This window comes from Pimephales promelas, chromosome 10, assembly GCF_988280905.1.
Source record: "Pimephales promelas chromosome 10, fPimPro1.hap1.1, whole genome shotgun sequence".
Lineage (NCBI taxonomy): Eukaryota > Metazoa > Chordata > Actinopteri > Cypriniformes > Leuciscidae > Pimephales > Pimephales promelas.
The window spans coordinates 18,362,747-18,385,988 of record NC_142778.1 but is presented as its reverse complement, the minus strand read 5'-3'; the positions used below and the strand labels follow the sequence as shown (position 1 = coordinate 18,385,988).

Here is a 23,242-nt window from a genome sequence, read left to right as displayed (position 1 = left end):
TTACTGATATTCTTATAAATATCAGAAAATCAGCTGAATACTTTCGGAAACGGTAAAACCCAACTGTTTAACTCTGGGGGAGAGGTAAAATGAGCTTATTTCCAAAAAAAGTGGAGTATCCCTTTAAGTTTTAATTTGGACAAGAACATTTCAAATAGCCTTTTTAATGAAAGCAACTGGTGCTGTAGTTAATGTTCACGATTTTTGTGTGACCTTTAAACCCCTTCTGTTTTCCAGGCTCTGTACCTCATCGCCACTAATGGAACTCCAGAACTGCAGAACCCAGAGAAACTCTCCTCCGTGTTTCGTGACTTCTTAAACCGCTGTCTGGAAATGGACGTGGAGAAGAGAGACTCGGCCAAGGAGCTCTTACAGGTGTGTGTGTGTGTATTTTTGGATTGTCAATGTTACAAAAACAAAGTTACCTTCCAGTATCAATATTTATGCTTGACCTTATCAGTGAATAGTGGCTTAAAATACAGGTATATCAGTTCATTAATTAGGAAATAAATCACTTTTCATGGCTAACAAATAAATTGATGAGGAGCAAATGGATTAAGAAATTTAAAAGTGCATTTCAAATAATTTGTTTGGCTATTATAAATTATTATTATATTTGTGAAATTATTTAGTTATTTTTATTATTTATTTTATTAATTGTATTTAGTTATTGATTAACTGATAAAACATTAATTTAATTAACTGATCTTTTGATTGATTTTGATTTAGTTTCATGTGTTGTCCTTCACACATTACACGTGTGTTTCAAGACCTAGGCTAGTGAGCTGCCTAGCTCGAGAGCATTTTTGACCCTTTTATCGTGTAGCAATAACTTCTATAACATTTTAAAGAATTGAAAGTATGCTTTTAATATGTAGTTTGTATATTCTCTCAAAATATGGTAGGTTTTCTGGAAATCTCATTCAGTCTTGTCTCCATAAAAGCATCTCTCCCTCCTGCTCTTATGTCACTCCCACACTCGCGTCTGATTTAGAAAAATCACGTCTGTTGGGTGGAAAAAAAGTGCTGCCAGTACTTTCTAGAAAAGCCCCAGAAGCTCAAAGTATGAGAGCATCAGTAGTCATGTTGTGTAACACAGTACATGACTCAATTGTGCATTAAATAAGGCGGATGAAGAAACTTGTGATGTAAATAATGTGAAAAGCTGCTGGAAATCTCAGTCAATAGAGTGAGTGGGAGCAGAAAATAGAAAGGATTTTTTTTACAATAAGAACTGAAATCCACAGTGCCACAGGTTTAAAACGTGTAAACACTTTTTTGAAATGCGTGTAAATATTGAACTTAATAAATATTAATTTTTTACAATTAATACATAAAACCCTTAACATATTTAGTTTGGGATCAGTAAGATGTTTTGTTGTTGCTTTAAATAAATTAATTAATACTTTAATTCTGCAAGGTTGCATTAAATTGATCAAAAGTGACAGTAAAGACATTTATAATGTTACAGATTTCTTTCTTTGAGATTTCTATTCATAAAAGAATCTTGAACTAAAAATGCACGGTTTCTACAAAAATATGAAGTAAAAAAATGGTCTTCAACATTGATGAATATAAGAAAGCGAATGATTTCTGAAGGATCATGTTGAAGACACTGAAGACTGGAGTAGTGATGCTGAAAATTCAGATTTGCATCACTGGAATAAATTGTATTTTAAAATATATTCAAATAGAAAGCAGGTATTTTAAATTGTAATAATATTTCAAAATATTGCTGATTTTACTGTATTTTTTATCCAATAAATGCAGCTTTGATGAGCATAATAAGAGATATCTCCCTGTCTTCTCCCTGCAGCACCAGTTCCTGAAAGTGGCAAAGCCTCTGTCCAGCCTCACTCCACTGATCATAGCGGCTAAAGAGGCGGCCAAGAGCAACCGCTAGCTCCCCGGGACGACCCCCGGCCCCACCTGTCCTCTGCCCCGTCCCGTCAGCCCGCTCTCTCTCTCTCTCTCTCTGTCGCGCTCTCTCTCTCGCCCTGGTCAGGAACTCTCATGCCGAGGGTTCATCCGTCCCTCGTCCTCTAGTGCTGCTGTGATGGGGTCCGAGGGGTGTCTGCAGTCACTGCTGTGGTCACCGAAAAAAGGCTCTGAATGATGACATCACTGAAAAATAAAGGGTCACGGTGCGTCAGGCCCAAAGCATTATGGGGGATTTGCCCCCGTGTTTCACCGGCTGACTTTCTCTGGGTCTCACTGTCAGTTTTTCTATTGCTCTTTTGTTTGATTTTGTGTTGAATGCCTGTCATATCATGGGAACATGATTCATGTTTTCATGTCGGTTATTTGTTTGTTCATTTTACACGTTTTTTTTTAAAGTGTTTGTGTATGTGTGAGAGTGCGTATGCGCGTTTGTCGGCTCATAGCTGAGATCGCGACTTGTGATGAGCGCCTCACGACTGTACCGCGATCTCATCGACAGAAAGATCTCGTCCGATACGCGCTTTTTTTGATATTGAAACTTAATGATCTGAAACAGACTATTGATTTAAGGTACTATGAAGGATGCCTGTGCATGAAGAGACTGCATTTCAGATGCAGTTTTGAAACGACCACCTGAGGTCCGTTCTGTCCCATTAACCCTCCACATGTCGGAAATGAAACAAAACCTCACTGCATTCTGTGCTTTAAGATGGTTTGTGTTGCCACAAACATTAATGATATTGAAATTTTCTGATGTTGCGTTCATGTACCCTTTGGCCTTAAATGAATAGTACGAAGATGGCACAACCCACGAAGATGCAATCTATTGCCATTTCAATGGACTGATGGGATTTGTTTATGAAGAAAATCTTTCCTGTGAGCAATCAGTGTCTCTGCGAGCCATAAACCGTTTATAAGGCCTTTTGACGAATCGAAATTCTTAATGAAATGGGACGAATAAACTTCAGAATTAATCGCAGTGTACAGGTGATTTTTTTGTTGTTGTTGTAACTGCTGTTGCTGTCTGTGTTCAGAATTGCACACTGCATGTGTTGTATCCCATAATGCAATGCTCTCGTCTGCGAGTCATTTTTAAATGTTTTCATCAAAAAGATTAATTTAGTATGTAAATTCCAAAAAGTTCAAATATAAGAGTAAAAAACTGATTAAATTCACTATTAATTAAAAATGTAAGCATTTTTACACAAACTTTTATTAAAATAACTTTTAAAATAAATAATATATAATATTATATAATAAATAATATTTATTATAATTATAATTGGATGTTAGTCTGAACATAATGAGGATTTTAAAATTTATCAAAAATTATAGGTAAAAGTTAAAACATCTGTAAATTGATTAATTTATTTCTTGATTGATAACCATTTATTTATATCTGTATTGTGTATTTATTGAGGAGGATTATTGTTAACACTTTATTTTTACAGTGTCCTACTACTATTACTCAAGTACTTAAATGTATAGACGAATCCGGCGAAACTACCGGAAGTAAGCGGGGCGCCATTACTGAGCTGTTGCTGGGTAGCGTTGCGCCATTGCCTCCTGTTGTTTTAGTTGCAACTTGCGTCCACTGGAATAAACAGCCCGCGATTTACGACTGTCACTAACGTTACAACGTTATCCCTTGTATAATGTCGAGTGGGTAAACAGTTTCCGTTATAAATTGTTTCAATGGTGGCAGTAAAATTTAAATTTTGAAGAGAAAACACTGTGAATACCCCGGGTCGAGTGCCCCTCTCTGGTGCCGTACGGTTTACACAGATTTCCTGGGCGAGTAGGCTACAAGACGCGGACATTCGCGTATAATAACAATTATTTAATGACATAAGTAAAAAAATATAATAAATATGTGATATAGTGATCAGCAAAATCTCCTCTCTTGCTATTTTTTCTATTAAATTAACATGCTATGGTCATTAAATGGCTTTCCTGAGCTAAATGTAACGTTATGTGACATAATTGTTCTCCCGCTGTTATATTGACCTCTTTCCATGGTTTAAAAACACTAATTGGTCGATATTATGTATACTTTCTAGTAGCTGTAACGTTACCTTACCCTTGCCTGTTGCAATGTGAAAATGAGATAAATAATGGACACAAATGAAAAACATGAATTTGTTTATTTGATTTCATTCATTTATTTATTTATTGTTGCCAAATGGACAGATCTTTTTTATAGTTTCCTCGTTAGAAAACGTTAGCCTAGCTAGCTTGCCAAGCTATTTTCATAAATAACGTTAATCTGTAAGATCGTTTGTACCTTCATCTGTGACTAGAGGCCACTGCAGTCACAGATCAAACCAACAAGTCATTCTGCCTGGCTGTAGCTGTCATCGAGGGTGAGTTCGCGTTATCACCGAGGTTTGTTTACATACCGGTGCATATGCCTATATGCCTGTGTAACAGCTCAGTAATGGCGTCGCCACAAGATGGCAGCCTACACAGAACGCTCGTCGGATTCGTCTTCTTGCACTGTAACATAATTACCCTAAAATAAATTGTAACCTTATTTATTATTATTATTATTTTTTCATAAAGTACTGCAAAGTAAGCAATGCATTAGTTTCCTACTCTGAACACAGTAACTGTTTACTTAACTGAATGGTTTTAAGTATGTTTCTTTACTCTGAAATCTGCTTATTATTCACAAAGATTTGTTTAACCACTGTAAAAAAAATATTGTTGGTTTAACTTAAAAAAAAAGTAACCTGGTTGCCTTAAAATTTTAATTGATGTAGTTCAGATAACATAATGAGTTTCTGATGATTAAATCAATCTCATTTATTGTATTAACTCAAATGGAAAAATTGAGTTAATACAATAAATGAGATTGATTTAATCATCAGAAACTCATTATGTTATCTGAACTACATAAATTATCTAAGTTGATTTGACAAAAGAAAAAAATGTTGTGATTCCAAATCATGAAAATATTTTTTTACAGTGGTCAAAGAGGTTTTAAGGTTTTCATTTTCATTACTGCACTTCCGTTACGCTTCTGAGATGATTAGTTGGAAAGAACACCAGAGACCCCACTCACTGTTATAAAACACTCCAAAACCATATGTGAATTGGTTAGGCGTAAAAAAAAAAATTGTTTGTTTCCGGTTTCCGACCGACCCTGTCAATTTATGTGCGACCCAAAATTATTTTATGAGCTTGGGGAAGAAATAATAAAAATTAAATAAATACACAAATAAAATTTGAGGCGAACTATAAATTTACGTTTTTGTACAGCTCCGTCTTTTAATAGCACGCGATGCAAGATGCATCTTGTCCTCCAGCAATCTATTAACAAACGAGGCAGATATCGTTCGTCAAACTGAACTATAATACATACTATACAAGTCTTTTTTTTGTAATTTAGGATATTTTTATTCATATTCGCACACATACAAATACATGCATTCATAGGCATGTACACACCACATACTAATACCTCCATCCGCCTAGTTTTATTAAAAATCATCCCAAAAATTCCAATCATGATCCCAATCCCATCTTCTGCTGTCTATCACTTCTTTCGCCATGTATTTGTTCGTTTCTTTCATTAAAATGCAATCCAAAACACTCTAACCTGCCGCGGTTCGTATCTCTAGAGCCCGTCTAACTTGTCCGCTTTTCCGGGACAAATGGATTTTTGAAGGACAAGTAAAAGAGAATTTTACTCGCCCCAACGGACAAGTAGCCTGATTAGAACATCAATAACAAACAAAAAAATAACGAGGGAATCACTAAACCGAGAGAATGATTCTGATTTTATTACATTTATTGCAAGTTGCGATCGATTGTGGATAATAAATGTAGCAGGCAGCAGCTACTGTATTACTGATGGTAAATTTGCGCTGTTGACGCTCGCGCAGAGAAATCTACACACATGAGCGGAGCACACACACACACACACAGTTAACAACATACTCTGCCTATAAAAAATCTAAATGTGGAGTTTTTATATTTTAACATATGTTAAGCACTAAGCAGCCTCAATTATTTTTCCTGAATACCATCACGATTGAAAAAGTGACATTGATTTCCTACAACAGTTCAATACACAGTTAAGATTAAGTCACTTACTGTTTATAAGCAATATTGGGTGTTTTTGTTCCATTTCAGCAGCGAAAATAGTTCCAAAGAAAAGTCACAGCAGAACCACGACGCATAGGAACTCATCCTGTTTTCATTACTGAATGATTCAGCATTTTGAACGAATCGGTTGAGTCAAAGATTCAATGACCCATTCATAAACATCAACATCTGTCTCATTCTTGAATGAATCAACCGTTTGAACGAATCGTTTGAATTAATGAATCAATAACTCACTCATTAATACGGCCGCCTGCCGCCACCTATTGGCAGTTTAGTGTTATGTTTATAAGTAGCCTAGTATAATTCTTTCCAATATTTATTATTTGCACATTTAAATCAATTTCATAACATTATTTTATGAAATTGTAATTTTTCATTGTAAATGATTTAATTTGATCAGCCCTACCTAGGGTAACAGTATGCTTCATCTTTCATTTTAAATTCCTAAATTTGATCAATAAATTCAATTATTTAGAATAATGAGACACTATAGGGCATTTAATAATATTGGTGGAGGAGATGCTCTTAAAGGTGCAGATATTACAATATGCCTTTTTAAATATCAAAGCTGATTGAACACTGATGAGAATATTGCTTCAGAATAAAAAATAAATAAATTTAAAAAATCCGGACAAGCAACTTTTTACTCAGACAAGTGATTGACAGATTTACTTACTTGTCTGGAGGACAAGCACGTGAAAAGGCTTGAGGGGATAGTTCACTTTGATATTTTTAGTTTTGACCAAAAAATATCAAAATTGAAAATACTGCAGAAACAAAAACACCTACATCTATCCCTTGAGGTAAGCTAAAACATATCAAAAATAATTTTGTGAACTATCCCTTGAATTTCCTACCCATCCCTTGCTGCCACTGAAAAAAAAAAAAAAAAAAAAAAAAAAAAAAATCCCTACCGACCCATGACCTCAACTGACAACCAACCGGAACCAAACTTTTTTTTTTTTAGGCCTTAGTGTTTGAACAAAATGTTCTGTCCACTGTTGTGAGAAGCTGGACTGTGAAAGGAATTGCTCACCCTAGAACCGTCTTTAACCTCACTCTCATGTTGTTCCAAACCCATTTGGGACATTTTCTTTATTCAAACACAAAAAGAGATGTTGAAGTGAAGTGAGTTGCTCTTTTTTTTTTTCTCTGTGTAACAATGGTGATTTACACTGTGAAACTCCCAAAAGAGATGACATGTTCAACCTGAACTACTTTTGTTAAAATTTGACAACATGGTTGAAAGTTTGGAACATCAAAAAGTAAATGACAGCTTTACTTTTTTCTGAGCAATCCTTTCAGTGTAAGAATTTTAGTTGTATCTGAGGCAATAAGGCTTAAAAAAATCACCATCTCGGTCTAGAATTACACTTAATGCATGATCACTAGAGAAAGGTCCTTTATTGGAGAATTTTCTTTTTATAGCCTCTCTGAGAGAGTTTTTGTGAATTGTTGCAATGAAATGGCATTCAATAATCCTGATCTGAAAAACAACAACATCGCAAGACAAAACACACCACACGCTAATCTCTGACCTCCCCCAACAGCCAGTGAAAGATTTGTCTATTTTTATAAACAATCTTATTAATGTTCTTGGACGTATAAGCTGCTTTCTTGGGTCTGTGAAATGGATTTTGGGACGTGGACTGGACCAGACTAAATGGCTCATTCTTGCTTATGCAACGCAGGAGTTTGGTTGGTTGTTTGGCAATACTGCTTACTTTTTTGGGGTTATTTTACAGATGATCTATAAGGCAAATTACTGTCCATTTGCTCTGTGGTAAAAGCTCTTAAAACTCACTATATAAACAACATTTATTTTAGTAAAAACTTTTTTAGTCTTTCTAACTTGAAAATGTCAAATTTAACAAGTTTAACTGGCTGATTCTTTGTAATGATTTGTTACATTTACAAATCAATGTACAATGAAAATTATACACCATTAAAAAAAAAACAGATAAAAAAAATGTTTCAGTACAGTATGGGATTTAGGGCTATTCACTCAAACGTGAAGTAAAGCCACAGTGCATGGTCAAAATAACACATTTCACCATAAAATCATACAAATAAGGTGTTCTGTGTCAAAGGCCAAATATATATAACTTTCAGCACTATGAAAGAATTGCCTAAATAAAATACACAAAACCCCATAATTGCCTTGAGTCTTTTGAGCCCAAACCTCAAAAGCCTTTTTAAATGATTAAAACTAGAATTATATCCTAACTTAAAGATCAGTTTTATCATATAAACTACATGCACTCACCAGAATGGTGTAGAACAGTGTTTTTGAACCTTTGAACATGGTTGTTGGTGCCAGACGGGCTGGTCTGAGTGTTTCAGAAACTGATGATCTGCTGGGATTTTCACACACAACCATCTCTAGGGTTTACAGAGAATGGTCTAAAAGAGAAAATATCCAGTGAGTGGCCATTCTGTGGTTAAAAATGCCTTGTTGATGACAGAGGTCAGAGGAGAATGGCCAGACTGGTTCAGCTGATAGAAAGGCAACAGTAACTCAAATAAACACTCGATACAACCAAGGTTTGCAGAAGAGCATCTCTAAACGTCCAACCTTGAAACTGATGGACTACACCAACAGAAGAACTCACCGGTGACCGAAACTGAGGCTAAAATTCACACCGAAATTGGACAATAGAAGATTGGGAAGATTATGCCATGTCTGATGATGGTAGGGTCAGAATTTGGCATGAAAGCATGGATCCATCCTGCCAACATCAACAGTTCAGTCTACTGGGGGTGTAATGGTGTGGATGATGTTTTTTTTGGCATACTTTGAGCCCCTTATTACCAATTGAGTATTTAAACACCACAGCCTATACTGAGTATTGTTCTACCACTCATCTTCTGATGGTTACTTCCAGCAGGATAACACTCGAACTGGTTTCTCGAACATGACAATGACTATACTCAAATGTCTTCCACAGTCATCTCAATCCAATACAGCACTTTTGGGATGTGCTGGAACGGGAGATTCGCATCATGGATGTGCAGCTGACAAATCTGCAGCAACTGTGTGATGCTATCATGTCAATGGACCAAAATCTTATAGCACATTGGTGAATAGAAGAATTAAGGCAAAAGGGGGTCTAACCCAGTGGCCGGTGAGAATATACAGCATTTTATATAGGCCTATAGTCGGCTATGTGTCTGCATTGTTTCTATTCTGCTTGCGTGTCCCGTGTGAATCGGGTGTTTGTGTTCCTCTGCACCACTGCAGATCGTTTAGAGGGAATGAGGTTTTTTATTATCTGACAAGCAGTGCCCCCCCTCACATGCGTTTATGTAAAGGACTGTAACATCCCCTTGTCGAGTCTCTCTCCTTCCTCTTGGTGCAATCATTTCCGAGTTACTGCTGAGGTGGCATTTAATGGTTTGGAAATCTTCCAGTGGCACACACAACAATATAAAGACAAAGGATTAATTCCACTGGCACTGACGCTGTAAGGAAATGCCCAGAGTGTGGTTTCAGTGTAACTGGGGTTTGCTCAGAAATATAGAAGCAGTAAAACATTGTATTGTGTGTGCGTTGTTGGAACTGAAAGCAAGTAATCACATTGCTTATGCATCAAATGTCAAATGAGAGGTGACATAGTAACTAAACGTATTATATCCATCTATTCACGAGTTCACACATGAAATCAGATATAGTCATTTATGTTTATTTGGCGTGCTGAATTTGGCCCGAACCCAGAGTACCCCCAACACACACACACATTTTTTTTTTTTTTTGGATAGAAAACCACCCAAGAGTGAGGTGATGATGTACAGTTGAGGGATGTTGTGAAACTGTCACGGGACAGAGGTGAGGGAAGGCTATATCTATACCTGCTTCCTCCTTTGCTGATTTTGATTACCCGAAAGTGCTTCTCCTGAACTTTGTTGCGTAAAAATTAATTTGTAGTCTAAGTCTATGTGGAAAAAGTGAAATGATAAAGGTCCAGCAGTTTAATCAAAGTTCAAATCAATTCCAAATCCAATCAAATGTGAGTGGTGTTCAATATGCATGTAACTGAAATGGCACCATCGAGACTTTTTAGTTCAAACGAGGCTAGAATGACTGTATTATTTACTCAAAAAATTATATGTTGGCTTTAATTAATTTTTATTTGTCAACAGGTTCCACATAACTGGATTACGTTAAACAAACATAATTTGTTCACGTAACTTCAACATAAAGGGATTAAGTAATTTTAAATTACCCAATTTAAGTAGTCTCAATGTGAATTTTTAAAGGCTTCCTGACATGATTATTATATTCATTCATCCATTTATATTTCATTTGATTCAGTGACATTTAAATAAATTGATAGACTTCAGCTAGCTATTTGTTAGCAGTAGCATATATTAGCATCTTGAAAGCTAAGATTTACATGCTCCTTCATCCAAAGCGATAGAAAAACTTGAAATCAGTCGACAGCCAAACAAAATGCTCCACTCTTCTCCACAATGGTAACCCACTGTAATTTAAATGGTTTAATAATTCCAATGTAATTTAACATTAAACACTATTACACACTATCAAGTCTTCCCCTTTTCTAAATTTCTCAAAAAAACATCAAATAACCCTTAATTTTAACATTTATTCCCTCTTAATTCAACCATGTGCAAAGCATGCTGGGAACTAAAAGCACTTCCCAGTTTCAGTTAACGCAACACAAATCAATCATGTAATCCAACACAAACGGATTAAGTAAACTTAAATTGTTCGTAGATTTAAGCAGATTGCACAGAATAAAATTAAGTTCGGGCAAAATGGCAGTTGTCTCGCACTATACTGCCACCCTCTGGATGTACACTTTTTTTACTTGACATAAATGGTTTGTGTTTAGACAACGCATTAGGATTTTGTACTGTTAAGTTGAGACATAATTACATAGACCTTAATAGAAAAAAAAAATTAAAGTCAAAAAACCCAATTATTATAAGTAAAGTAAACTAAATATAAATATATTATGTAAAGTGCACAACCTTCCTAGTTCATTTTTTTTGAGTGCCCTTTATACACTGTTTATTTACAGTACACACAGACTTCTCATAAACCCACACAGTTTCCAGTGCAGTGATGCTATAAACATTAAGGTTGGGTAAGCAGATCATGTGAATGGAAATATACTGCATGAACTGTATGTTCCTAGAAATGAAAAATGAACAAGAGACTGGGTTAAACCAACCAATGGTAACCAACATTACAACAAGAGCATCTAAGTAGCCTTTCAAAACATGAAACATTTGGGATTTTGGAGTTGAGCTCATAGTAGCTCTTTTTTTATGAGAAAATAATTCTTTGTTTTTGACAGTCAATAAAAAGCCTAATCATGTGAACATGATGAAACAATTATATGCATCACACTAACAAACATACAGTCAAACCAAAGTTTATTCAGACACCTTCTCACATGATCAGCTTAATCGCTATAGTGTCGAAAATGGTAATAAAATATGACGAGTTATTAAATCAGTATTTCACTGGTTTTGGCCATCGTTGACTGTCTCACAAATGAATAAAGTTGAATAGCTGTCAGCTTTTCAATTTAAATACACAATTAGATAATACCAATTTAGGTCAACAATTACCACACAATGCTTAATTCTGGTCTGTGGTGTAAAAAGGTCGCATTTGCAATTAAAGAAAAATAACCCCACAAAACATGGTCAAAGTGTCTCAATAATTTTTAGTCCCAAATTTTTCTCAATTTTACTGGTAGTCCACTGTATGAAGACTCATTGGGTATAATATGTCACAGTTTACTTTATTTTACTATCCTCACGTACATAATGTAGTGTCCTGCACTCACTTGTAAAAAAAATTAAATCTGGTGTCTGAACAATTTTCGATTTGACTGAATACATGGTGATTACAACCAAAATCTTGATTTTTTTTTTTTCTTGCCAGAGGGGCATTTTGCACAATGAGAGCTGAATTGCATAAGAGCGATCGATACCCTTGAGCTCAGAGGAGTCCCTGCATCATCAGCAGCAGCAGCACTGCAGTCAGGCAGTCGAGACACTGCGGTAATGTGAAACCTTCAGCTCCACGCGTCAGTGTAACAGCGCTGCGTGTGTCTTCACCCTTCAGAGGCACAGCGTGTTGTGTTGTGGTGCTGATGCTGAACACATGCACAGATGCGCTCACTGCTGCAGAGACGCACGCCAACATCAGGTGAGCCTTTCATCACATTCTACTCTCAAACTGCTGGATTCAACTGTGTGGGAATGTTGCATGTGCAATGTTTGCTAGAGCTTTACAGTAATAGCTCCACCTTAAATATAGGTGTTTTTAGTTTGCAGTCATTTAGGATTGCTCATCAGGGGTTGTTATGGAATATTTGAATATGCAATGATGGACACATTTTATTGTTTGTTTAATGTGTTTACGTAGTTGTTATTGCCATTGTAATTAATATGAACACTGTAAAAAAAAAGCCTGTGTGACCACATTATTTTTATGAATTATGCAATAATTTTAAGTTTAGAAATTGTCGTTTATCATTGTTGATTATGCAAGTGTATACATGAATGCTTTAATAGATGAAAGATGAATGCTCATGCATCCAAGCTTGGTTTTGATGAGAGAACAATATGAGTCGGGTGAAGGGCATCTTTCTTTTATCCAACTTTCCTCTGTGAGTTGAGCTCCATCCGTCATGTCAGCAGCTGATGAGCGTAGGAGGGTTTTCATAAAGGAGGAATACGCCGGTTCGCTCTGCTTATTACTTCTCAAGGTTTCTCCACTCTTAGGGGAGAAGGAATTGAGCCTTTGAGCTCACAGTGACGTGCGCAGCTGTTCATCTCTCACCACACTCACATGAAGGATCACTGTGTGCTGTTTGATTGGGTTATACATCATGTTTTCTAGAAACATTTTCTCAGAGCAACACAAATGAATTCGTTTCTTTGTTTATTTTTATGTTTATTCTATCTATCTATCTATCCATATAACTGATAGATCTCTCTCTATCTAGTTTGATTTATGTATATGTGTAAGAAGACGCTCACAACTGTAAAAGCGTGTCTCTGATTCATTTAGTGAGGTGTTTTCCCTCCTGTTCAGTCCACATTGACCAGCAGGGCAACACCTGAAAGATGTAATGTGTGCAGACTTGTCATTTCACAGATGGTCTGTGTCACGTGTGTCTTGTACAGCATTATTAGCGGGGGCCGCCCCAGCGGAGCCACACAGGGTTAAGTGTTGGGCTCAAGGGCACTGTAGTGATACGGCAGGACTGTGATCTATGCATCTCTCCTGTTTCCAGGCAGCGCTGTGTGGAACCGCAGAGGTTTATAGCTCCATGCCTTCAGCACTATGTTACCATGCAATTAAGTGAGCTCCTACTCTACAATCTAGACCAACTGCCATCTCTGTAGCTGTCATATGTGGACTATTGTATTCTGCCACACACATTGAGCTTCGTATCTGTTCGCTATGGTGGCAAAACAAGCGGTTTCAGTGTAAAAAATAATATATATTGTTGTTTTGAAATCTGAAATATGGTATGGCCTGACTTTATATTATCGCATTGCACTGCATCAAGCTATATTTCACCATTTATTCCCCACCGTCCCCTCAATACATCACAGAAGTATGGGCATGAAGCACTATGGATACTTTATTAAATCGGAAACTCAGCTATATTGAGATCACTACCCAACTAAAGCACACACTGATCACCATAATGGTAACTTAAAAATAGTGATTTTCTCCTTCATTGATTCTGCTTGTTAACATCAGGTGTCTTCAATAATGCTCAATCATCACTCAATTAATCACTTAGTTATCTTATTAACTTTTATCATTGGAGTTTTTGCTGTGGAGAACATTCTGAGAACCAAAATAAAACTAACCGCTGAAAACATTAGTAGAACTTTGTGGTAATGTTCCCAGAACGTTTTTAGAATGAAACATTTCTAGCTGCATCTGTGAGATATATCCTATCTGGGAACAGGCAGATGACGAACCTCCCGGTGAGCACAGTGCAGTCTTACATGCAGATTTGAGAGCAAATATGAGAGAAATTGAACTTCCTGCGTCACAGCTGAGTTTCGTCATAAACGCATTACAAATTCGAGCCACTGGATCTGAGACAGAGTACAGCTGAGGGTTTTTTCAGTGCCAAGGATTCACACAGGGTTTAAATCATATCACTGGAACAATATTTATTCATCCTCTCACTACTGAGCCTGTTATTCCAGAAAATACGATTAGCTTTCTTCACGATTGACCCACTGGAAATTGGATTGCTAATGCCCTGCTTTAAAAGCAGCCTACCAGCATGCCCCATATACAACTGAGCCAGAATGTTACTCAATGGCTGCAGTGTAAGTTTACAAGCAGTATTAGTTTGAAGACTATTGTATTTTTATACCCTAAAAGTGTCATAGATTGAGTTTCCTATCTCAGGGAGATCAGGCTACCACACACACACACACACACACACACACACACACACACACACACACACACACACACACACACACACACACACACACACACACACACACACACACACACAGAGAGAGAGAGAGAGAGAGAGAGCTTAACTAAATAAGCTAAAAGCTGCAATGACTGTAATCTTCACTGTAATGAAATATTAAGTGAGAACAGCAGTTTAAAGGCATATGATCAGTATCATGAGATGCCATTTATACAGTCACCATCTGTTGCTCTGAAATGCTTCAGTCATTCTGCACAATAAATGAGTCTAATACAGTATGACACGGTGAATGGGGCACTGAATACATGTTTATTTATATTTAATGTAAAGACCGGGCTGTCACGAAGCTATCACAAGTTCTCAATTATGAGATTTTCAGTCAAAAGTCCAGTTGCATAAATGCTTGGTTTATAGCTGTGGTTTAGTTTGTTGTTGTTTTGTTTCAAACATGTAAAGTAGGGTTATTTTTGGTAAACTAAAATTACAATATGATCTTGCATACAGTAAGTAAGAGTCACGATATAATTAAGGTGTGTTTAACAAAATAAAAGGTCAGGGCAAGCTGTAATTTGTATTTTGAATCCATTGTGACTGCTTCGAAAAAATAAACGTAGCCTAACTAATACTCACAACTAAATATTCTTCACATAAAACTTCACAGATATCAAAATCATATCGGAATACATATGAATATAAATGTGAAATATAAACCATGTTAGATAAACCAACAACAACAACAACAACAACAAAAACATGCAAAGCGAGAGAGAGAGAGAGAGAGAGAGAGAGAGAGAGAGAGAGAGAGAGAGAGAGAGAGAGAGAGAGAGAGAGAGAGAGTCTATGGGCGGAGTTTATTGTGAGTGTGTTGTTGTGTGCGAGTAACAGGTGTTCAGCAGCTGCTGTTCACACACACACACAGAGACGCTTCATAGGTCCTCTGATCGATTTGGAGCAGCTGATATCATCTTTCGATACTACGGCCGATGATCACTAATAAGCGGAATAACCACTGAAAGATTGGTGAGTGAAACTACGTGTCTTTCGCTAATGATCAGCGGCGTCATCGATGAGCCTGTAACTGTCGAACTCTTAATGTCGCGTGTCAGTCACCATCAGGTGTTTATTGTCAAAGAAAATGAATGACAGTGTCACTGAATAGAGCAGTTACAGTGTTCAGACGCTTCTGGAAATGCAGAGAAAACAAATGTGTGTGTCTGTGTGATCAGTTTTTGGACATGCCATAGGCCTGGTAAAAGTTCTGTGGCTTTTCAACTATAACTTAACCTGCTGTAGGCTAGGCTATAATTATTCAGTAACTTACCATGTGTGTATACCAGTTTTACTATTTGATACCACCCTACTGTAGTTTTTCTATTTTTAAAGAATAGAACACTCAACTGTTTTAGCAGAAAAAATGGGATAAATCAATCCATGTTTGTGTAGTTTTAATGGGCTTTATGCCCAGCTGCACTACTTCCTGAACTTCAGCCAGCTCCTTGTTTCCTGTCTGCCATTATTGGTCAAATTGATTAATTCAGGTGTACCTGACCTCAGTAGTCATGGCAACAATAATCAGACACACCTGAATTAATCAATTTGGCCAATAATGGCAGACAGGAAACAAGGAGCTGGCTGAAGTTCAGGAAGTAGTGCAGCTGGGCATAAAGCCGATTCAGAATGGTTTGGCGCCAGAGGTTTGACGTAGCCTACTGGTAAGAGGATTGTCAGTATCTGGCCGAACAGGTCATTTCCTTCTTTAGATATAGTTTAGTGCTGGTGTGTGAGAGAGATCAGGTCAAAGTGTTAAAAGGATTTCTTTCTTTCTTTCTTTCTTTCTTTCTTTCTTTCTTTCTTTCTTTCTTTCTTTCTTTCTTTCTTTCTTTTTATTTGCTAAGTCAAGCATGACTATTGCTCTTTCTTTCTTTCTTTCTTTCTTTCTTTCTTTCTTTCTTTCTTTTTATTTGCTAAGTCAAGCATGACTATTGCTCATTCTTTCTTTCTTTCTTTCTTTCTTTCTTTCTTTCTTTCTTTCTTTCTTTCTTTCTTTCTTTCTTTCTTTCTTTCTTTCTTTCTTTTTATTTGCTAAGTCAAGCATGACTATTGCTCATATTCTTTCTTTCTTTCTTTCTTTCTTTCTTTCTTTCTTTCTTTCTTTCTTTCTTTCTTTCTTTCTTTCTTTCTTTCTTTCTTTCTTTCTTTCTTTCTTTTTATTTGCTAAGTCAAGCATGACTATTGCTCATATTGAGGGTTAATGATTTGAATAGGCCTAACCCCCAGTATCATGTAACTGTAACTGAATCCGCATCACCACTGGCAAGAATAACATCTCAAATCTTGCAACTTGCTGGGCCAGTAAGTAACCACTTAGCAACAACTCAAAAAAATAAAAAATAAAAAAAAAATAAAAAACAGCAACTAACTAATAATTCCACAAAATCATCTAGAACAATAGAAAACACCCTGGCAAGTTTACCCCATAGGCCTAGACCTAAAAAATGATATGATCAAAAAGTTATGACAACATATGTTTTACATTGCTCATCAAATAAGTACTTTTTTTAAGTTATACGATATTTATAAAGTTATGATAAGTTATACAACTAATTTTTAAGTCAGTTTGATGTACTTCAAGTTGAAATTACTTAAACATTCAAGTTGATTGTACTTAGCATAAGCATAGCTAGCATAGCACTAGCAACACCAGAGTCATGGGTATGATTCCCAAAGAATGCATGAGCTGATAAAATATATACCTTGAATGCAATGTGGACTGCTTTGGATGAAATAACCAAAACTACATTAGATAAATCATATTAGAATACTAAAATCTGGCAATGCTTTTCTCTAGTAGCCTAGTCTTGCCAATAAAGCCTTTTATTAAATTGAATTTGGAGGTGCATGGAGTGATTCAGGGCAAGAATGAACAATAGTCCTGCTGCCACTAACAGCGCTCATTATTTGTGTGCATTGTTTATTTATGTCTCAACAAAGCATTGTGCCTCGGCAAGCATGAAGCGCAGCCTCTCTCTGGTGCGTTGCGTTTTACACCCTGTCGAGACGGCGCGTGAGAATGCTTTTACTCTGATTAATTAGACGCATAACTCAATCTCCCTCAGTCATTCCATATTAAAGACTTGTTAACTCATGCACAGAAAACCAGTTAATGTTAATGAGTTAATGAGTTTACCGGTGGAGATGGGACTGAGATCTGTTTCAGTCATTTGACTGTTGGTCTGAGGACTTTTGTCAGCAATACATTTTATATGGCGGTTTTACTGTGTAATTTCAGCTAAAGTTACTTTGCATGCTAGATAGGCAAGGAAAATGTTTTACTGCTAAGGTTTAGTGTGCCATGATTGCATAGCTTATATCTTGGTCAAAGGGCATGACAAAGATGTTGTAATATTTACTTTACATTTCATTGTCAAATTAACACTTTCAAAAGGAGTTTTTTTACTTCGTGTCAGGGAGCAGCTCACCTCATAGTGAGCTGTTCAAATCTCACTATGAGGAAATTGGCTTTATGTGGGTTGGATTATATTCAGAAATGAGCACCGTGAACATAGCGCTGTGTATTCTGGGTCGCAGTTAAGATGGCATGATCTTCCAATAGCTAATGAGAAGACAGGAGCTGCTGATCTAAACATTGTTTAACCTCATGACTATCTGTAAGTCTTCATGAAAAGCGCAATAAGGCTGCGCCCATGAAGTTCAGATAACAAACTTGTTATCAGTGTCTCCTCTGTGTCAAGGGTTTTAGTTTATAATGTATATTAAATTAAAATTATATTAAAAATATATATTTTATGAAGTTATACAATACAAAGTATTCAAAAGTTTGGAAACATTACCATTTTTAATGTTTTTGAAAGAAGTGTCTTTGTTCACCAAGCCTGCAGAAAAAAACAAACAAACAAAAAAAAAAAAACGGTTATATTGTTAAATATTATTGCAATGTAAAATAATAGTTTTCTATTTTAATATACTTTACAAAATAATTTATTTCTTTGAGGCAAAGCTGAATTTTCATCATCATCACTCCATCCTTTAGAACTCATTCTAATATATAAAATATACTATCAATATATAATATTGTGTTATATTGATATATAATATTTTGTATTATTAAAGTGTTAATAATACATATAATAATAAAGTGACAGTAAAGACATATAATGTTTCTAATGTTTTCTGAACTTCCTATTCATAATAGAAAAATGTATCATGCTGTGGTTTGATTGGTTTCCACAAAAATATGAAGCAGATAATTGATTATAAAATGAAATATTTCTTGGGCAGAAAATCAGCATATTTGAATGATTTCTGAAATCATGTGACACTGAAGACTGGAGTAATGTTTTGGTAATATTTCACAATATTACTGTATTAATATTGTATTTTTTCTTGATTTATTTTTATATTACGTTAAATAAAATTAGAAAATAGAAAAAAACGGACAAACTATAAAATATTCTTAGATTATTTTTTAAAACCTGAGTCATTTATTTATTCTTGCAGCCTGTAATAGAGCTTTTAAAGGACTGCCGTTCACAGGCTAGCCTACTGTTTGATTTAATGGCTACATCAGTGAGTTAATCAGTGTGTATATATATTCACAATTTGTCATTCAAACAACAGTGTTTTTATGATGTTGCTTTATATACTTGATATATTAGATTTTTGTCAGCATGTGACAGCAAAACTTAATTTTGTCTGTTATCTCATCTGCATTTTGGAGACATATTTTACCATACAGGAAATTATGCCTTGTGAACATAAAAGTGAATGACTATGAATCTTTTATCACTGACATTGTGTAATAAGATATGACTCAAAGTCTTTCACAATTTCACTTAATATAATTACTCTATATATAGGCTATTACATAAGAAATCACAAAAGTTTGTTCTGTTAAAACGAATCTTAAGATCTCATGCAGTATTGCTTATCAACTAAAATTTTCACGTTTCATGTATATACATTTTTTAATAGATATTTTTACTGCAAAACAAGACAAAAAAGTATCAAGAAATGACTTTTTTTTGCTGTAAAACTGGGAGTAAATGTCTGTTTTCCATTTGATAGATCAGAGCTGCCAGGTTTTGAACAGGTATAAAGATTCATTAAGGATGTTGAGTGAAGCAATAAAGAAGCTATTGTAATGCTTCCCTCTGCGGATACACATCCTGATGGGACACTTTCACTCAAGGACAGTCATCACCATGACAACAGTCAGTCAGGGCGGGGCTTAAGTGCAGGTATTCTCATTAAAACCGACCTCAACATCAAACTACTACAACACGAGCCAAAGACCATGTCGCTTCCCTGAAGTTTAAACACTGAAGTCACGCTGTATGGCACTGACATCCCAGCAGGACAAAGCTTCTGTGATCTCCTTATTCATGAAGTGAACTAATGACAACTTCACTGTGTGTTTTTGCAATCAAGAGTGTTAAATGAAAACTATGTTTGTTCGAAATGTTGTTCTGACTCAAGAAATAAAACCGATTTAGTAATGCAGCCTTCCATAATGTCTTTGATTTTGCCTCTTTTTTTTTTGTGCTAGGTTTATCAGTTCAGTATCATTTACTTGAGCAGTGAGCGTTCTGGATCACATCTCTTCTGTTTTTACTATAATCCGCCGACTTAACATCTACTAACCGGTTTAGCTGCTTTGTGAGGGGAAGCTGGTCTTCTCCTGATGTGTCTGTTTGGAGATCAGAGGCGGGTCAGACATTATTCCCCACTAAATTCCCTTTTCAGATCCTTTTCAGATATGCATTTCTTCTGCTCACCAAGGCTGCATGCATAAATACAGTGAGGAAAGTAATATTGCGACATTTAAAATAGCTCTTTTCTATTTGAATATAATTTCAAATGTAATGTTTTCCTGTGATGCAAAACTGAATTTTCAGTCTTCAGTGTCACATGATCCTTTAGAAATCATTCTAATATTATGTTATTTCTTTAAAAAAATAAAGTGTGCATTGATGAATCATCTATAATAGAATGCAGTATTCTATAAAAAATAAGAATAGGTGATGTAACGGTGATTTCATGTGTGTGTGATCTGTGTGCTTATGGGGAGAAGATGTGAGTGTTCTGGCAGGGCAGGAGCCCATGGGAGGCCCCTAGAGATTGTAGTTTATTTGTGTCACGAGTGCTGTTTGTTAAAGGTTTTTGAAGGGTTCTTTGTAAACAGGCCTCGTTCTGTCAGGAAACACAGTAGAGGTGACATGTGACTGGAGGAATTGTCAATGTAATTATCAAGACTGATCGTTTTTCTCTTGCTGTAGCTTCATGTGACTCCATAGGATTCAATATAATTGGAGAACAGCGAGACAAATCTTCACGATCTCTCTCTTTGTCTTGCAGATATTTTTCTTGGTCTCCATCCGTCTGCTCCGGGCCGCTCCATGCAGGGGAGCGGCTGATTTATGGGCCGCTATCCGGTGAGCCTGTCCAGACTGAAGCTGGGGAAGCTAAAGGTGGTGCGGCGGCAGCTGCTGCAGCGCTATGAGCACCAGCCGTTTGTCTCGTGTCTGGCCGGCCTCTACGGCTGCCAGTGGAGACGCTACCAGCGTGCCAAAGCCCAGCCGGGGGAATGCTGCTGTAGTCGGGTGAGAAAAGATGCTTGAAGACCCTCATCCTGCTTTTAAATTCCTCCTTATGATGGTTTACATGCAGGTTTTTTCCCGAAATATGCCCCCGGTTTCACCGAGAAGGCTTAAGCCTAGTCCCAGATTAAAATGCATGTTTGAGCTGTTTTAACTGAAAGCAGTTAAAAATGGTAAATGTCCGTGCCATTGTTTAGTCTCAAGATGCACAGTCAGCAGTAATGTTTTTTTCTAAGGGACTTTAGTAAAAGCCACTTAAATGTCCTAATTGAACTGAGGCCTAATCCTGGTTTAAGCTTAAACCTTGTCTGTTAAACTGGGCCATTGTGTCCTTTCCACCCAGACGGCATGATTAGACAACATAATTCTGCTTTATAAAATTCATTATTTTTGAATGTTCAGATTATAAAATCATTTTAGCAATCTAGTGAGTTCACTAAAAGGCAGACACAGGCAGCAGAAACACAATATTTTCAAATATTGTATTTTTTAATTATGTATGTATTTTATTCTTATTAGATTATCACACTGTTAGCCCATAACATTGATTGAGAGATGCTTAAAGAGCACTATTTCAGTTATTTCCCATTAGGGCTATTATCATTAAATAAAACTATTACAAACATTTTTGGTTGTTGAAATGAAGCTGCAATAAAGAATAAATATTAGATGAAAAACTAAAATTACTAAAATTACTAAAATAAATAACTAAAGATGTAAGAAAAATAAATTAAACATAATGGTAATAATGAATATATAATGCACTAAAATAACTGATTCATATATTGCTTTTGAAAGCGCTTAGTATGTTTAAAAATATATATTTTGAATTAAATATAAAGAATTGATTTTCGTCTTATTTACATATGAATGTAATATATTCCTTTTATTGAAAGTAAAATGTCATGCATTCACTGTAGTTTTCTCATTTGTCCCAGTTTCATGCATCCATGTGTCCAAAATCACCACATAGTCCACGTTTTACATTTCTGAATTTTGGTAGTTGTTTTTATCTAAAGCAACTTGCATTGTATGCTAAGCTTACATTTAATCGGTTCAAGCATTCCCTAGGAATCAAACCCATGACCTTGAATCTCTATTTCTATGATACCTTAACAGCGCTGAAATTTTCTTCAATAAATGCAAATGTAATGTTAATTTGATGTTGATATATTACCATTTAATGCACAGACATTAAGATGAATAAACCCAGTGCATTCTGTATTGAGTACACCACGTTTATCAAGTGTTTCCATTCTCTAACATGTTGTTCTCTCTCAAGGGGCTTGCTTCGTGAAGATCTGTGAATAATTTCCTCTTAACCAGAATGTCTGCTGAATCCACTCGTGCTGCTCAATAGAAAGCACTTATCAGTGCACTTTTCCTGTATGTGCTGATTAGTTTTCTTGAACACAGCGAGCGAGTGCAGCTCTTGTTCAGCTGGAGCTGTCTTCAGGGCCGATAAGTTGCAGTATGACTCAGAAAGCATCATTCATTGAGTCATTTAAAACCAGCCTGATGACTCATTGTACTATTGCTGCACACTGAGCCGGGCCGTCCTGTACCGCTCGAATGCAACTATTTGAATTTCAAAGTGTGTGTTAGCCTCATGTGGTGCTTTAATTTGAGCCTCCTCTTGAGTTTTCACACTGTTGAGTAACTGTGGTGCGGTGTGGGTGTTCTCACGGCTCTGTTTTGCAGTTGGAGTGTGGTAGTTTCGCCATCCTCATCGTAACGTTTTTCCTGACCCTGATATTCCTGTACTTCTGGAGTGAGGCGCAGAATGACTACAATGACTTTGACTGGTGAGTGTATCGGGATGGACAGACAGATGGACTGACACACAATTAGATGGGTCGTTCAAAGAAAACCAAGCCATTTCTGTGTCCATATGCCATTTCTTGTTTGATTTGATTTACGTTATAGAAAGCATAGAAACCTCTTTGTTTTTTTTAAGAAACACACTACATGTTTTATTTAAAAAATATATTTTCATCAAAATATTAGGAATTTGCATGCCTCTACTAATTTCCATTATATTTAAATGTTGCAGTTGAAGTGTGTTGCAGTTATGTATATATTTAAATATACAAATAAATATATATTTACATTTTATAT

At 36.1% G+C, this 23,242-nt stretch overlaps 2 protein-coding genes and 1 long non-coding RNA gene across 9 annotated transcripts in view; all 3 read left to right on the top strand.

The window, feature by feature from the left end:
• pak1 (p21 protein (Cdc42/Rac)-activated kinase 1) overlaps nt 1-2,298 on the top strand; it is a 49,965-nt gene extending 47,667 nt beyond the window's left edge. For all 4 annotated transcript variants that reach the window (XM_039663718.2, XM_039663720.2, XM_039663719.2 and 1 more), the window contains exons 14-15: nt 238-375; nt 1,817-2,298. In XM_039663718.2, the coding sequence (XP_039519652.1) occupies nt 238-375; nt 1,817-1,903 (225 nt within the window). In that variant the 3' untranslated portion in view covers nt 1,904-2,298. The remainder of the gene's footprint in view (nt 1-237; nt 376-1,816) is intronic.
• The window catches only part of LOC148977394 (uncharacterized), a 72,999-nt gene extending 66,211 nt beyond the window's left edge, over nt 1-6,788 (top strand). Inside the window, exon 2 of the long non-coding RNA XR_016169913.1 lies at nt 5,045-6,788. This is a non-coding gene — a long non-coding RNA (uncharacterized LOC148977394). The remainder of the gene's footprint in view (nt 1-5,044) is intronic.
• Nucleotides 6,789-12,032: 5,244 nt separating this feature from the next.
• gdpd4a (glycerophosphodiester phosphodiesterase domain containing 4a) overlaps nt 12,033-23,242 on the top strand; it is a 29,695-nt gene continuing 18,485 nt past the window's right edge. For 2 of the 4 annotated variants that reach the window (XM_039663682.2, XM_039663680.2), the window contains exons 1-3: nt 15,376-15,527; nt 20,883-21,127; nt 22,826-22,929. In XM_039663682.2, the coding sequence (XP_039519616.2) occupies nt 20,945-21,127; nt 22,826-22,929 (287 nt within the window). In that variant the 5' untranslated portion in view covers nt 15,376-15,527; nt 20,883-20,944. Of the gene's footprint in view, nt 12,236-15,375; nt 15,528-16,200; nt 16,220-20,882; nt 21,128-22,825; nt 22,930-23,242 lie in introns of those variants that run through there. The other 2 variants (XM_039663681.2, XM_089135445.1) reach the window with 2 other exon arrangements.